This window comes from Danio aesculapii, chromosome 24 (genome assembly GCF_903798145.1).
Source record: "Danio aesculapii chromosome 24, fDanAes4.1, whole genome shotgun sequence".
Taxonomy (NCBI): Eukaryota; Metazoa; Chordata; class Actinopteri; order Cypriniformes; family Danionidae; genus Danio; species Danio aesculapii.
This window is the reverse complement of record NC_079458.1, coordinates 22199521-22216754: the sequence shown is the minus strand read 5'-3', so window position 1 is coordinate 22216754 and position 17234 is coordinate 22199521. Positions and strand designations below refer to the sequence as shown.

The 17234-nt window shown below is 40.1% G+C and overlaps 1 protein-coding gene across 1 annotated transcript; it reads right to left on the bottom strand.

Annotated features, from left to right (window-relative positions):
• Window positions 1–303: 303 nt before the first annotated feature.
• csrnp1b (cysteine-serine-rich nuclear protein 1b) lies at window positions 304–14179 on the bottom strand. Its single transcript, XM_056450431.1, has 5 exons — window positions 13994–14179; window positions 6288–6490; window positions 3970–4229; window positions 3576–3872; window positions 304–3461 (listed from the first exon to the last, which is right to left on the bottom strand). Exons 2-5 carry the CDS (start codon window positions 6469–6471, stop codon window positions 2499–2501), a joined length of 1704 nt encoding a protein of 567 aa, XP_056306406.1. The 5' UTR covers window positions 6472–6490; window positions 13994–14179; the 3' UTR covers window positions 304–2498.
• Between the last annotated feature and the right edge of the window lie 3055 nt (window positions 14180–17234).

Here is a 17234-nt window from a genome sequence, read left to right as displayed (position 1 = left end):
CAAATTTCACACACATTCTGCTACAAGTGCACCTAAAAAATTACTAATATTTTCTTTAAAGTGATCATAGATTTAAGTCTGCTTTTATTTATTCAGATTAATTATTCAAATGTAAGGCTATTAACAAATAACTTACTTGCGCCTTGTTTATTAATAATATATCAAATTTTATATAGATCTATATTTATTATGATAATAGGCTCTGTTCTTTTTTTAATAATAGTTACAACAAAAGTTTGAAGATTATAAAATCTTTCAACACCACTGCACTTGCATATGTAAAAGAACAAACAACAGCAGATGTAAGAAAAAAGCTGGACTTTTATTTTGAAGGGACAAACTACTGTCAAATGACTTGAATGAAATGAACAGCTTTAAACAGTTAAGCGTGAAAATATATAATATAAAACAACTGCTTGGTTTTGTCTTTAGTTTCATTGAAGCAGAAAATATATACAACAAAAAGGCAGAAGTAAGAAACACTTTGAAAAGCATCAGAGATCAAAAACATCAATCATGACTAATAAATACCAATCATTTCCATTTCATTGCGATGAGGTGAGATACATCTTTACAAGGGAATAATTGCTGGACTTGAATGAACAGCATGTGAAGGCAAAAGTAAAGCAAGTACATTTCTGATTGTGCGGTTTTGCTCTAAATGCATGACAAATGAATGGATCTTGCATGCAAATGCTTCTATCAGGTCAAATAAGGCTGTGCTGACAGCTCAAGTCTGGATGGTCAGATATGTACATCGATTCATGTCCTCAAAGCTCATTCAGAAACATACAAACTTAAATGTCTTCACTGTAGTGGAAACAACATGGGCAACTCAAAATTGCATAATATGATACATGTTGCATAATATATGCAGGTTTTATCAACAAAACGTTATTGAAACTAAACCTAAATTTTCTCCCACAATTAATGTTGTCAGTTGTGTTCTCTCAACCAGTCAAATCAAGCTTGGGAAATTTGTTAAGGTAGCTACATCGTAGTAAACACCAACTTTATGCCTCGCCAGAATATTTGTCTTTTTCTTCAAGCATAGATTTAGCTTTATTCATATATTACAAAGGTTTCAATATTTGAAGATTGTGAATTTAATTTCTTAATAAAATAATTTGTCAATAAACAGATTAGAATTCTCTCAAATCTACATAGTTACAAAATGTTAATTCTCTATATTATAGGCAACATCATTGGTGGTCAATTCACAGACCTTTTTTAGTTAATAGGTAGATTATACAGCATCATGTCATTCATCAGACAGGAAACAGCGCTCCTTGTGTTAACAGGCACAGAGACTATACTTTTCATTTGTTAAACACACCGTTCTCTTTATTGCCCAACCCATGAATAAATAGTCCTACTGCTGAAATGCTAAACGTGAAATAATTTAACCAAATGTGTTACTTCATTGTAATTATTAAATACTTTGCAGTTGGTGCCCCTTCCTCCACAGCTGAACATAAAGATGTGCATCACACAGGTTAATGTAGGTGGAAAACGTGAACAAGCTGCATTAATTCCACTTCTCCAGAGCACAGTGTGGCTCAGATAATATTCAGCTGGCATTTGAAGAAAACAAAATAAATAACTTGGTAAGAATAAATAAAAGCAATTCCAAATAATGGTCAACAGATATCACACAGCCATATTATGCAATATCTGCGGCGTGTAGAATAAGTTAAAAAGGAAATCGTTCACTTTTCTCCACCTTGTGCTGATGATCCAACACCATAAAATGGCATGAAAACAATCTTCGACTCAGAGACGACAAGGCAGGCCCATCTGCTCTCTGATTGGTTCATTTTTTTTCACAGATAAAGTGCTAACTGAGGAGCCTCAGGGGGGGGATTTGTGTACCGTTAGAAAATCCCAAGGAGCCTTTTTGTGGAACAGGAGTCTTCCTCTAGCTTTGCAAAAAAAAGTACAGACCACCATGTCAAGTCGGAAAAAGCGACCAAGAAAGAAGCCCTCCAAAAGGGGCCATATAAATGCTGTTTGTTTTGGTGAAAATTCTCAGAAAAAAAGAACGCCAAATAACAGCGATGGTCAAAATGCATTGCTTCTGAAAGCTAGAAAAAGTCCCTGAGATACATAATCAGCTTTATGACTCCCATTGGTGCCCCTTCACAATTCATATAAATAACCTTAGCAATAATAATAATAATTATAATAATAATGGTAAATGTTGATAATACCACCAATGTGGGTGAGAAGTTACTCACCTTCCTGGCCATATGTACAAATATTCAAAAATCAGTCGGCCGGACTTGTTTTTGAACTGAAATGTTAGCTGCCACTGCGATGGCAATAATGATAATAAAGATTGTTATAATAACTTAATGCTTTGCTAACATCTTAAAGGCAGATAATGCAAATATTGATATCCCGCGATGGGTCTCCATTCATAAAGAAAAAAAAAAACAAATGGCATTCATTTACAATCCCATAGTTCATTTATACAGTGATCATACAAGAGTTCCCAATTAGACCTTTACAGACTCCATCACTGACAGCTTCATGGCGTCTTCTAGCATTTGATTGTCCGTGAATGTGGTCGGAGGTTCTGGGACAGAATCCGACAAGCCGATCAGAGACTCCAGGAGACATGTTCCTGGGTCTGCAGCTTGAGGAAGGCTGGGATAGGTAGGCAACTGGAACTGAAAGAAGTTGTCCACGTGCTCGTACTCCTTTAAGGAGTTGTAAAGTGAGCTCGGTCCCAAACAAGGAAATCCATCAAAGAATTCTAAGTCCGACTCGGATGACAGGCTAAGGTCCATGTAGCTGGCTGAATGATCGATGGAGGGCGAGGGTGTGTGTGGGACGGAGCCGCTGTGGAATAGTCCGTTACCTTGATTAGCGTTCTCATCTAAAAGTTCCGACATGGCTGTGCGACTGTTGTCTGTTTGCGACATGTTGAGCTTGTCGTCTGTTGTACTGAAGATGCCATAACCCATAGACTCGCTCTTTTTCTGTTGATAGTCACAGTTGTCATTGCGCTCCCTGATAGAACAGTCTTCATTGTCTGTGTCGCTAAAGCTTAGGATTCTCGTAAGTCCGTTTTCGTCAACATCCAGCGACGATTGCTCACTTGGACCGTTTACGACAGATTCAGAATCCTCGCTCTGGCCTGAGGAACTAGACGAATCGGTCATGTCGCTGCTGCAGCTGTTCTCTCCTGTGGATAGTAGCTCTGAGTTAAAGTGAAATGTTGGTATGTCTGGCGTGCTGCTGATCTCTGCTGGTTGGTTTGGGGAACTGCTGTCTGGATGATTTTCAGGAGGCGTCTCAATCTCCGTCGTGTGCTCCTCCAAGCGCTTTTCCAGCTCCAGCTTCATGATGGTGTGGATGTAGTGGGTATGAACTCGGCTGGAGTTGAACTCGATGCGGCCTTGTGTGTTCCCACAGCCATCTTTAGTGCAGCCGCATGGGAAGGATGAGTGGTCCATCTGTGAAGGTAATGAACAATGCGTTACTTTCTGCTGTTATGGATGATACTTGTGAATATTACCCACAATCTTGGTAAGGGATGTTCTCAAGGAAGTCTATTGGGAATTGCTTACCTGACATTTGATCCCAGCCAAACTACAGCTGCAGGTCTCTGGCTCGCAGAAGCCTTGACAGTCACATCCGCAATCTTCTCTCGATGTGCGCAGCTCATGAAGTTGACGTTTCTCCTCTTTATCGATTTTCTTCACACCTGCAGCTTTGAGGATGGCGTACCTTTTCTTCGAGGGGTAGGGATGCAGGAAGGAGCCGTCATCCACATTTACTCCACTGAGGTCTATTTCATCCTCTGGTATATCATCGACGGTCAGCTTTTCAGCCTCTTCAGATTCTTGGGTACCATTTTTGGTGAGCTGTTAAATGAAGAAAAAGTATGTTTGCATGATTATGATGATGCCTTGATTTAAATGCAGCTTGTTTGACCACAATGAGCGAGAATAAAATTAATACCTTTAGCTTAAGGGCTTCCAGTTTTTCCTCCCTCATTCGATTTTTGAGTTTCTCTTGCCGTAGGTGGCGCTGTGCTATCGCAAACTCTGCCAAAGTGTAGCGACGTTGGGCACTGTGCCTTTGCATCATGCCAAGGGTGCAACCTCCCCGACTGGGCACGCTGGTAAAGCCCTGGCAACGAGGAAAGAAGAAGACCGTAACCTGGTCAAACTGCACGTTGCCTCGCCGTGTGCGCTTAGCCTTCTTCAGGATAGATGTTGCTGAGGAAAGAGAGAGACAGAGAAAGAGAATAAACATAACACATTCAGCCATAAAAAAACACAAGTGGAATACACTCACGGAAATTCATGCTTGGAATTCCTTAATGGAAAATTAAGAGCACATGTCTTAGAGTGGTGGAAAAAAAGAAAGGGAAGTTCTGTTCCTAGGATCTCATCTGGGAGTATTTGAGTAGGAAGTGTGCCAAGCCTAATGGGAAGACTTGGAGTGGGTGAGTCTCTTGTGTAAACATCAAGATCCCATTAATGTTTTTGTTGAGGGTGCACTACATCACCACTAGATGGCAGTCCGCAAAAAGGAAATGCCATGAGCTACAGTCGTTCGGTTGTACACCAAATAAAAACACCAATTTCTCAGATGTGTGGACAGTTTAGCTAATAGTTTTCAGATGCATCTAGTCATAAGATAACTACATTCTTCTTTGTTCGTGTCTGACAAACACAATCCACGCAGGAATTTCCCCTTGGCGAGAAAGTGTGTAGGGGAGTAAAGCATCCAAAATCATAACCCTGTGGCTGGATGATCTGGAAGTTTGGGGTTTCTGGAAGTGGTGAGGGCACTTAAGATGGCTGCTTTTTTTAATAACATACACCCATCTTTATATAAAGACAAGCCATATGTCTGTGCATTCACGGTGTGACGGTGTGTCTGTGCATTCACTGCAAATTATACCTGCAACCAGCCAAATTCTGCATTTACCCAATGAATCAGTGTCAAAGAATCTTTAAGGGAGGAATTTCCTTCTTGAAACAAGAAAACCATATTTTTAAATTGTCATTTCAGTACATCTGTCTTCTGTGCAGAACTTCGTGAGCTTCTGTAAGACAGGAGCTCTTTTTCCCCTAGGGCCAGCAGCTCACCATTGTTATCTGGAGGGAATGGACTCTCAGACTGTCCCCACAGCTTGCTTATATTAGACTTGCAATGGTGGGAACTCAATCTAGCATGTTTTCTCTATCCCTCTGCAAATATGTTTTGCTCATCAAACAATTTGATAAAGTCAGTGGTTTCAATAGAGCCTGATACATGGGCAGTACAATCTTTAAACAATGTTATGTTATTGTTTGTAGTTTTGAGCATAAGAAGTGGTGATCTTATGATTTCATAACCACTTGATAATACAGTAATGCAATGAGACTGACTGGTTGACTGACTGTCAGTAGATTTCTTTGTCTCCGATATACTGATACTCGATAGTTGTGTTAGTCAGGTTTGAAAGAATGTTTTATTTTAAGTGAATGAAAAGGAGGCGGTGAGGGATAGGCAAACAGCATGTTCAGTGGTTTGTACGGCTGAGTGTGTTGGTGCCAATCATTACGCAACACTGAAAATGCATCCAAAAATACTCTTAAAAAACATGGATTGTTTATATTATACATGTGCAGACTGTACACTACCATTTAAAAGAGATTAAAACAAAGAAAAAAGCAGAAAACAGTTATTCTAGAATGTAATGCGCTGTTTTAATCAAGTAATTACAGCTTTCTGTCAAAACTACTTAAAGTAAATGTTACGGTACAAGTCTTTCACTCAACATGCTGCTACCCAGACTACACTACATTATCTGACTTCACTCTCCATTTCATAAACACAAGCAGACAGCCATATCGTTTCCCTTCCTCTTCTCTTCATCCCTGCCTTCCTGCTCCGTGCCCTTTGGTCTTTCTCAGCACCTGTGTTGGGTTCATGCCCAGTGCTCAGACAAAGCTCTACGTTCATTCTGTCTCCATCACATGGCACACTCTCTGGCTGCCTGCCCTGCCATCCTGGGAACCTCACAACTGTTTGCTTTCCTTCCATGACTCACCCTAACAACCTGGATGAATGGCTTACTGGAGCTGACCAGAAGAATCCAGCATGTATTAAAACATCGTTGGGTAATTAAAACATCCATGCAAATACTTTTACACCCTCCCATATCTCAATAACACCTTATAAGATAGGACACAGAATCAGATCTTGTGCATGGAAAATAGTTATGAAACAGGGTTTTAAGGATTCCCACCTTAAATAAAAGCAGAAATAGAAGAGGAACTCACTGTTTAAGGATGTTGCTGGGGAGCTGGGGTTGCTGGGGGTAGAATCCAGGGTGTCCGAGTAGCAGCTCTCCCCATCTGAGTCCCACTCGGAGTAGGCAGAGGAGGAGAGAGAGGAGGGGGATGAGGAAGAGTAGCACGGGTCCTCTTCCACCTCCTCATACTTCCTCTTGAGAACCCCGCTCATGGCGCTAGCGTTTGGTGATCTGTGGAAAAAACAAGCAAAGATGTTAAGAGTGTATTAAGGCTACATCAACACTAATCAACAATACACATCAGTTTTGAAAGGCTTTCCTGTCTAGAGTTGTGTCTTCCAAACAAAATAAGAATGCATTCATTCAATATTCTATGTTTGGTCTAAAATGCAATTAGACTGATGAATTTGTGCAACGACTGCAAGTAATTTCACTAATTTTAACAGGAATCCAATATATGTTCTACAAAGTAAATGTTATCTTAGCAATGCTGTGAAGATAAACAGCACGGTGACACATACCGACTATGACTAAACATGCATCAAGCACCATTTTCAATTGAAACAATAAGTTTGGATGGTCAAAATGTGGTCCATAATAAGAAAGATGCATTATAAATACAGGCTTGTACTCTCTAAACAAGCTGACCGCTCTTACTGCCTCTGAGCAGAGAGCAAAAAACAGGAAGCAATCAATCATGTCCCTCCAGTGCAAGTCAACAATTACCAGACCCTTCACCCACTTCCAAATCCAATCGCTTAGACAAATACATTGATTAGGCTGGGGTTGATTACATAGCCACATTAGTGAGGAGGGTAAATTTAGGTTACCTTACTCAAAAAAAAAACACACACACATCACTGAGCCGGTAGCGGCAATTACGCATTACACAGCTGCTAAATGCATTTTATGAGACTCTCTAGTAAATGTGTGTACAGCTTGGCACAGTAAACATGTTTATGGAAGTACAGGCTGAATTTGTCGCTGCTCCTGTGGAGAGGTTGCTTATTGGGCAATAAAAGCAATCAATCCATTGGCAGGAAGGGTCTAGCCAGAGCCCACCAGCTTTTAAGGGTCAGAGCCAGTGCAGCGCAGTGGCTTTTACACAAAACCATCATTTGATACTGGCGGACTCATTTGGTTCAATGCCCCGAGATAAACCCCAGTCAGCTGGTTCACCTCAGGCTCAGCTTCTCGCTGCACTCCAGACACGTTCATGCTGAAACAGGCAGAAAGGAAGGAAGACGAGTAGGGAGGAGAGGGTTTGATGTAAAGATGAGAGTTTTCAGTTCTGCTTGAGCAAAATGTTATAAATTCTAATTCAAATTAGCCAAGTCATTAGGAAGTCCAACTATATCCTAGGCTAACTGAACTACGCGGTTGTTTTTCCCCTACCAGAACATTAATTGATAATGAAAAGCAAATAGATGTCACAGAACAAAACTTGTTCTCAGCAAGACAGCCTTTTCTGAGAAAAAAAAAAGCGACAGACGGTCATGACTGGCAGATTACACATCTCATGATGTTAGTCTACAATGTCATCGACCAAAAAAAAAAGAAGAACCAAATGGCTCTGATTCATCCCTGCCATACCGAGTGACTAACACAACGTGACTAAATAGCTAATAGTCTGCTAGAAGTCTAATCCACCAATGAAACTTCATTTTACATTAATAAAGAGTACAAATACTTCAATTAATTTAATTAAGGGCCGTTCAAACTGATCATTACAACAGCGCATTAGCATTTAATACATTAATACAGTGACTAATCATGCTTAATTGATATTCAATCTGACCTTCCATCAGAATGCACAATGGTACCAAACAATATTGTGTATTAATTATATGTTTAATATTTAAACTACACATTTAGGCAGATTTTAAGTGTATGTCAACTACCACTACAAGTATGTAATAGAATTACTACTGGTAAAACATATACTTAACATCCATCTAACCATAATCTTCAGACAGACAAGACTTTCCCACAGGTTGCTTTATTTACAAGCAGAACATCTTTCTCTCTTTCTCTGAGCATGTGCAATTCACACATTAGTGCTGCCGTCACAAACGTGCCAGACATTGAGGGCACGTCTGTGCCGTCTGCACATTCAGTCGTGTCTCCTCGGCTGCCAAATGTTGCTGCCAGAAAGCAGAAGGTGAGTCTTATCTGCCTCTGAAGCCGACTAGATCTTCCTTGGAGTCAGACTTATCTGCTTGTGCAACACCAGTTCTGAAAGCAAATAATACTTGAACACTGACTAGAGGAACTCTAGTTCCTTGGAAAGTTATGCAATCGTTTGTGCCATGTGTTAAAACTTGGAGCTGATGCTGTTAAGGGTTTTAAACAGACAACGACACAGAAAACAGCTGATTTGCCTGAAAACAGCAGTACAGGCTGAGGACATGATCTATTTTTATTGCAAACAGTATGTGTCCAGATCTGTCCTCATTTGCATGCAAACAGAGCCAGTGCAGGGAGCGTGAACCCTAACATGCTACGTCTTGATTGAAAACAAGCAGCTTTTTCACGCCCACAGACCTCAGCAGAAAAATATTTTTAGATAAATCACATGATTACAAGAGAACCTGACACTTGACTCAGTGCACAGAGGACTTCAAAACCTTTTAGAATTCATCCTCTGCTCATTTGACTAGTAAATTGTCTTTCGCAGTTTCCCACAGTCACGTTTCCAGATGCAGTCTACTCACGCAAGAAAACCCCTTGCAGAGTCTCTGGAGTTTACCAGAACTCATATCTGACTCAGGAGGGGCTCATGGGATGTTTGCCGGACAACCCTGACAAGGATTTCAATATATATGTGCATTTTAACCATTCCCTGACTATGCTAACAGGTTTCAAAATGCATATTTTTGAAAACTATACCACCATCATCTAAAGCAGTGTTTCTTAACCATGTTCCTGGAGGACCACCAACACTGCATATTTTGGATGTCTCCTTTGTGTCACACCCCGTACAGGTCTTTTAGTCTCCGCTAATGAGCTGATGATCTGAATCAGGTGTGTTTGGTTAAGGAGACAAAGGAAATGTGCAGAGCTGGTGGTCCTACAGGAATGTGGTTGAGAAGCACTGATCTAAAGTATATTAGCATAAATCACTAGAATACATCCCTATCTCATTGATTTTGTAAAAAAAACAAAAAAACAGTGATGCCATGTCCATATATATTACATGTTCAGTCTCTAGGAATGCATGAGCACTTCACAACAACGGAGAACTACAGGACTATGTATTATGCAATTTTTTCTTATAAGTGGGAATTGCTTTTACAAAGTTGACACCTGAAATAATCCCAAAAATATTCTCAGTACGCTGTTGTTGTGTAAACGTACCCTCAGACAGAGTTTATTCTCACATTCAACCACCATCTCTACTCCTCATTTAACAGAGAGAGGAAAAAAAGAGAATTCCCTGAGGACAACATGCATGCCTACCAAGCAGAGGAGTTTTAATTAAGGACTCTGGACAGTGAGGAGAGGGGGAGGACAGTATAGGAGAGATGAAGGAAGAGAGAGAGAGAGAGAGAGAGAGAGAGAGAGAGAGAGAGAGAGAGAGAGAGAGAGAGAGAGAGAGAGAGACCTGGGTGTTGGAAGTGGGTCATTGTCTCTTGACTGCAGCCTACCTGACACATTGATTTGTTAATCTTGCTTAACAGGCAGAAACAATGACGACGAGCTAATCCCAGGAACAAGAGAAAGAGGGGGTGGATGTTGGGGGGCTCAGCTGGAGGTCAATCTGGAGCTTGTCCTGTTGCACTCCAACATCAGTGGTGAATGGAAATATGAGCAAGAAGCCCCACAAATAAAAAATGAGCAGTCAAAACATACTGTCTAGTGTCTAGCCATAAATCCGCCACTGAGCAAGTCTGGATTTCCCATTCAGGCAGAAGCTGTTATCGGCGAGGTATCCCAGATGCTTCAAGCAGGTGAGACATTCACACTGGAGCATAAATTATGCAGAACTTGCCATTCCAATAAAGACAGTGCTCTGATGAGGTATTCTCAACGCTGCTGTCACCAAGGACGGTGGATATAAATCTAGTGCAGAAAGCCACAAAAAGAGCAAACTGCTAAAGCCTGATATTTATCAGTTGTCAGCACAAGTTAAAGAGATAGTTCGGCCAAAAATTAAAACAGCCAAAGTTGTTTGAGTTTCTTTTTCCGCAAATGCAGACACCTGGAAGCCTGTAACCACTGACTCCCATGGTATTTATTTTTCCTACTATGTATGGATGTCAATGGTTACAGGTTTTCAGCTTTCTTCAGAATTTCTTCTTTTGTGTTCATCAGAAAAAAAATAAAGTCAGAGGTTTGGAACTACTTGAGGATGAGTAAATAATGAGTACGTCATATTTTTGGGTGAACTATCACTTTAAAAACACTTTTTTTAGTGCCTTCCTGCTTCCAAAAAGCATAAAAACAACTTAAACCACTGAGCAGATTGTCTAAACTACCTTCAAACAGTGGAATCCTGACCTGACATTATGCAAGGGTTGACTTTGCCCCTCCAGCTCACGGTGCTCATCCAGATGATTAAGTAATGCGCAGGGTGTACCTCATCTTAACTATCTAAAAAGTGTGACTATGAATAATTGCTAGTGCACACACAAAAAAAATAAAAAATAAATAAAAAAAAATCACTTGCAATATTTGTATTGGGCACCAGATTCCAGCAGAATATTAGAAACACTCCCCCTGCTGGTCATCCCTTGAGAACTGCAGTCAGGCGAGAGGAGGGAGACGTGTGGCTGTGCCGATCATCACTCTAGATGTTAAACTACGCCAGAGACATTCTGTTCCTGAGCCTCAACCCATGCAGAGCACACATTCATCCCAAATAGGAGAGCGCACTGATGTGGGAGGAGGGTAGCGGGCGAGAACTTTAAACAAATAAATAATGCGATGTCTCCAGCCCACAGGAATTCTCCTCTGGCATAGCGGCACGTTCTGTAATAGTCTATCTATCCCAGATGTGTCTGCATTGTCCAGACCACTATTGCCCAAGAGGATCCACCTCAGACAATAACACCGACACAAACACCTGATGGAGTCGCGAGTCATCAGAGATGACGATATTAGGGTGGAGATGACGATTTCTCTCACATGCTATACCAGAGTAACTATGGATTTAATACATCATCAAACTAGGCATTTTACTAGACATACATAGTTTTATAAACAACATGGACAAGCTTACTGCTATTTAATTGAAATGTTATTTAAACAAAAAGGGTACCAAGTCTAACTTAGACAAGATTACATACTGGGAGATTGAAATTCAGGGAGATTGAAATGTAATAATATAAAATGACAACAATATAAACTGGATCTTTTGGACCAAATACAGCTGTCTTTTACATTTTAGGATGGGGTCCCTCACATGACAAAAAAATCGATTATTCATTATTATGAAGATCACCAACTAAAGGTCATCTAAATTATGCTAAGAGCCATGAGAAAAGACATCTCAAAACATCCTCTAAAAGTTATTTAACAGTTTTGAGAAAATCATTGCTCCTGGTTTAAGTCAACGAATGGAAACTATGACTGCTTAGGAAATTGCCAAAACTGAAAGAAGATACTTCCACACGCAACAATTTGCATCAATATTCGAAATGCAAACTTCCAACACAGTTCGCAAAGTGTAGCTTCCTTGAGAAGTCATCTGCATGAGTTTGTTCTGACTAACTTAATGGTGACAAAACAAATACTAGCCATCTTTACCAGTCTCTCGGGACTCCCAGGGGAGAGTATATGTGTGCGTCTATAGGATTGGGGGAGCTCAGGGGTCATCAGCTAACGTCTGGGGCACTTGCTGGTACCTCACAAGCTGGGAGGAATGTTTGAGAGTGCCAAAACAGATGGGTTCCCTCTGTGTCTCGGTTTTAGAGACATGAGGACTTTAACACCACCAATACTATTGCACAAAAGCCACACACGTATCTATCCCAAATAAAAACACTCAGTTTGTGGGTGGGAGATGAATAAAAATGACATGTTGTGATGTACACCAGTTATGACAGCATCATCTTAGTTTTTTTAAAGCTGGACATGTGTAAATAAGACATGTGAAGTTGAGGGAGGAAACTATCCAGACATGCTACTTTAACCAGCTGAGTGATTTCACTGACCCCAGTACACGTGCAAGTCCACACCTCATCAACCCAGAAGTACGTAAACAATATAATCTTTTATGGTCCTGTTTGATTAGTTTAACGTGTACTTGAATTCAAAACAACATCGCAGGTTATGGGAATGAAAAGTCTCACTTGTAAACAGTTTACCACAGAGTAGTGCAAAGGCATTTTAAATGGCATAATACATTAATAGACTTATATAGCTCGTCTTAAGAATATAAATGACCACATATGATGTCAACAACAACAAAAAATCCGACTTGTCATTAGTAATTCCCACAAACAACCCGAGTGAGGTCGCGCGAGAGACAGCGACTGCGCGCTCGTCCACACAGACGCACGCGCAAAATAAACACACTCTAATTTATGACACAGCCACAAATATACAAGCATCATCATAATAACACGCGCTGCTGCGCTCGTGCTTCCACAAAATACCGAAATTATTGAACTAAAGTTACATACAAGCTCAATAAACCCCACCATCAAACATTCAATCTGCTCACAGACAGTAATTGTAAATTACCTGACAAAAGGAATGCCGTTAGTATGTAACAAACTCTGTGTGGAATTTACTTCGGTTATCCCAATCACGCAGAGCACAACGTGTTGGTGATTGTAGCCTCGTGATTGACTAATGTCAATTAAAGCAATTATCAAATGACCTGGGGAGATTAGTTAGATTAAATAAATAAATAAAACACACACACTTTTCTTTGTGAATGAATTATAGGCTAGTGGTAATGCTTGCCTTTGCTAAATGTAGCCTACTAAAATACCACTGTAAAAGCTATTAATAGGCTATTGATCAAATACCGGTTCGACCAGCTGAAGTTTGTCTCGGATCAAGCAAGGTCTCCCCCAGACCTGCATTCAGCCTCGTATGCACCCTCGGTGACGTCATCGAGGACTGGAAGTGCATATGAGGCTGAGCGCAGATCTGCATGCAGACTACTGAACTGATACGGTGTGGCACCTTAAGGAGTCGCTCGCGCTTCAGAAGATACACCAGCGCTATAAACGTGAACGAGGAATGCACTCAACACACACACACACACATTCAAACTAGCAATTACGGCTTATCGGATACACACACACACATACGGTCCACTATCCTGGAATTCTGCCAATGGATCCGATCAGAACCGCTAACAGCTGCTTATGAGAATTAGGCTATCTTTTATTAAAACCCAGCAAACACTGCCATTCAAAATTACTGACGGAAAAAAGAAAAACCGCTAATATTTACACCGAACAACACACTCAATACGGTTTACATCTAAGCATTAGAAATTAAATGATAGCTTTCCAATCAGAGTTTATTATAACACAATTAAAAACGCAAGACAATGGCTTAATAACGTAAACTTTAGTTAGTTTTTTTTCCTGTCACGGAAGCATACAACCATGTCCTCTAGATTTGCTACTTGAAATAGTTACACAACACATTTCATCTGTTTACACTGGCCGACAAAATAACATTGAAACTATCTGGCTGGACTCCAGATCCGAGGTTTGCCTATTAGACACATTACAAGTGCGGCGTTAAACCGCGCGGAGCTCCGCTACTCACCAATAACGTGTCCGATCAGCATTAGTAAATCACAATCTAGGAAAAGATGAAGCTGTAATAATCCAAGAGATGCGACCGCGCGTTTATCCGTACAGAGATCCCGTTGTGTTCGTGCGGCTATTGTGCGCTCGGAGGACTGGAGCGGCAGCTGAAGCTGTTCCTCTTGTCTGAAGCAGACGCGGAGCAGCGCAGTCTTTTCGTCAGTGGAAAACTCCCTCCTGGCGTGTGACGCAGGCGGTGACACTGAGCCCACGCGCCGCTTCCTGCCTTCCGCGCGGAGCGACACTCCTCCTGGCGCACACAATCACACAGAACGATAGAGAGAGACCGGAACAACAAGCGCGAGTTATGGGAAACTGTAAATCTTTCATTGCCCTCAAAACATTTACTAAGGTAACCACGGTGGCTGGCAAAATATTGGAGTATACACACTGAAATCATGATCAATTGTGCTTCCGTAAAACATTGTAAGATATCGAGAATCTATTTTGGTTTAAAGTAACTTTCTATTCATGCATATATTAATTAAAAACATTAATATATATTTATATATACAGTTGAAACCAGAAGTTTACATACACTGAATAAAAGGGCACATAACCATTTTAAAAAAGTCTGATGTTAATGTGACTCAACATTTTCTTTTTTGTGTGTAAGTTAGGATTATCAAATTTGTTTCTGTTATGCTTAATAGCAGAATAATGAGAGATATTTTTGAGAAATTATTATAACTTTTCTTGAAAGTCAAGTTTACATACAATAAGATTATTATGTCTCTGAAAAATCTCAGATGATGGTGTCAAGGTTGTGGAAGTTTCTGATTGGCTAATTGACAACATTTGAGATCCATGTTATTTATAATTTTTACATTTTTCTTTTACACTTTTTACGCTTTACATAAATTTTCTATTTTATATATATGTATTGTGATGTCAATTATGACAAAACTGTTTAAATGAATACATTTATGCAGTTTGATAGATGTTTATAAAATCAGATTTCCTGAGTCAAGCTCCACTGAATTAATGAGTCATAAACCCTGCATCATTTATCAGTAAATCCTGCAATATTTCTGCATCATTCAGTAGCAAAACTTGTAAAACCATTGCCTAATTTGTTGGTCATACAGTTGCAGAGGCGTCCTGAGCCGACATGAAAACGAATCTCAGACATCGTGAATAAGCCACTAGATTACATTACATCTGCATTCCTTCTTTAGGTTGGACTGGGGTTGATGGCAAGTTCATGATGCATCCCAGTGATTTCAGGTATGACTAAACATGCCATCTCCTCCTATTTCTAAAGCATCTCTCGTCGTGTCAGCTGTGTCATCATTAACTGCGCACGCCTCTGTGATGCAGAATTACTCTAATGCAATGTTTATCAGAATCATGTGTACATCGCAGACACGTTCGGGTGGAGGAAACTTTCGATTTCTAATGAAAAAGGGAGTGCTGCCAGTGTCAACACAGGTGTAAAACACAAAGTGTCTTAAGTGTTTAGGTGGAGTCGCCAGAAGTACAGATTGAACACACAATCACACACCTCTTCTTAGAGAGCTTCAGCCCTCTGGGTCCTGTAAAGAGAATTATCTATCTCCATCCCAAAACTAAATACACAAGTCTGGTGGCTTGCTGAGAGTCACAGGTCTGGTGTTGTTTCAATACACAAATCACACCGTTAAGCTAAGCAGTGCTCAAATTACAGCTTTTGAGCCCTTTTACAAGCAGTGTTGTTGTTTATGGAGTTCATGTTACTAAGGAGTGTGTAACTATATTCGTCAATGTGATTCATTAGTGATGGTTTACTTATTACTGCACGTGTAAAATCATAAGTGTGTGTTTATGTGTTTGGAATTTCTTCCTGATTAGCTTGGCTGCTGCCTGTATGGTTTTAGATGCCGTTCAAATGTATGCAGGTCTACTTTATTACTGCTTTATTCAACTCACGCCAGCAAAACCACTAGGGGCAAAGACTCTTGCTGTGTCACCGTGGTCTTGAGCAGCTGAGAAATTTGTTAAAGAGGGAAAAAGAGACTCAGTGTGCTTCAAACGCAAATACATGTCATAATGTTGATAGATGGTTTCAGAAGATAAAAAGAACTCATAGCAAAGTGGAAAAAGTTGATGAGCACTCACAAATGTCTGGCTTCTAACATCTTATAACTAAAAACTTTTAAGATCTGCCATCTTCAATTTTTGACCAAACAGAAGACAACAAACAAACCAGGCACAGGACGTCAACATGATGTCAAATTGATGTTGTACCCCTAACATCGTGGGGACGTTGCAATTTGTTTGGAAATGAAAATCAGGTTGACGTTAGAACCCAACATCAGGCCAACGTCAGAACCCAACGTCAGGCTGATGTTGATGTCCAACATTCAACCTAAAATCAACCAAATATCAATAGCTAATGATGTTACAGCTTGACATTGTGTTGACGTTACCACTATGACATCTATCAGATGTTGGATTTTGATTGCCATCCCTGATGAATAAATGTCAGTATTTGATATTAATATGACCTTGGGTTAGGATATTGGCTTAATGTTGGATTTTGGTCACTTTCCAACACAACATAAAATCAAACAAATATTAAAATCATTTGACGTTGTCATTGGATGTCAAAATAACGTGGTGCTTAGACGCTGGCTAGCCGTGGTGTAAAGTAACAAATTACAAATACCCCAATTACTATAATTGAGTAGTTTTTCTCAGGAATTGTAATTTACTAAGTAGATTTAAGAATGTACTTTTTCACTTTCCCTTGAATACATTTTTAGTGCAGTATCGGTACTTTTACTCCACTACTTTCCTGTCTTTGGGGATTAGGAAAATCCTGTGATTCCTGTCCAATCAAATCGCACATAGAAGGTAAATTGCATCATAATGAACTACCTCAAGACATGGGTACTTTATAAATGCAGCAAATCATTTGAAAGCATTAAAAATGTCCATCACACGCAATGACCCAGAGACTGTTTAGACTGCATGTCATGGATGAAAAGATGAAGGATGTTTACTGTATGAAGACCGAAATGGCCTTAAACACCCAGCAGGCACAAGATGTCAACATGACATGAACACGTTGTACCCCAGAATCATGGGGACATTGCATTTTATTTAAAAATGAAAATTGGGTTGACAACAGAACCCAAAGTCAGGCCTATGTCAATGTCCAACATCCAACATCCAACCTTAAATCAACCAAATGTTAACATCTAATGATGTTACAGCTT

Bases quoted from the DNA above. Each gene is read 5' to 3' on its own strand.
- csrnp1b (XM_056450431.1), bottom strand. From the start codon at position 6,471: ATGAGCGGGGTTCTCAAGAGGAAGTATGAGGAGGTGGAAGAGGACCCG. The intron at 4,230-6,287 runs GTGAGTTCCTCT...CTCTTTCCTCAG, and splicing joins CCCAGCAACATCCTTAAACA to CAACATCTATCCTGAAGAAG. The intron at 3,873-3,969 runs GTATTAATTTTA...TTCATTTAACAG, and splicing joins TGGAAGCCCTTAAGCTAAAG to CTCACCAAAAATGGTACCCA.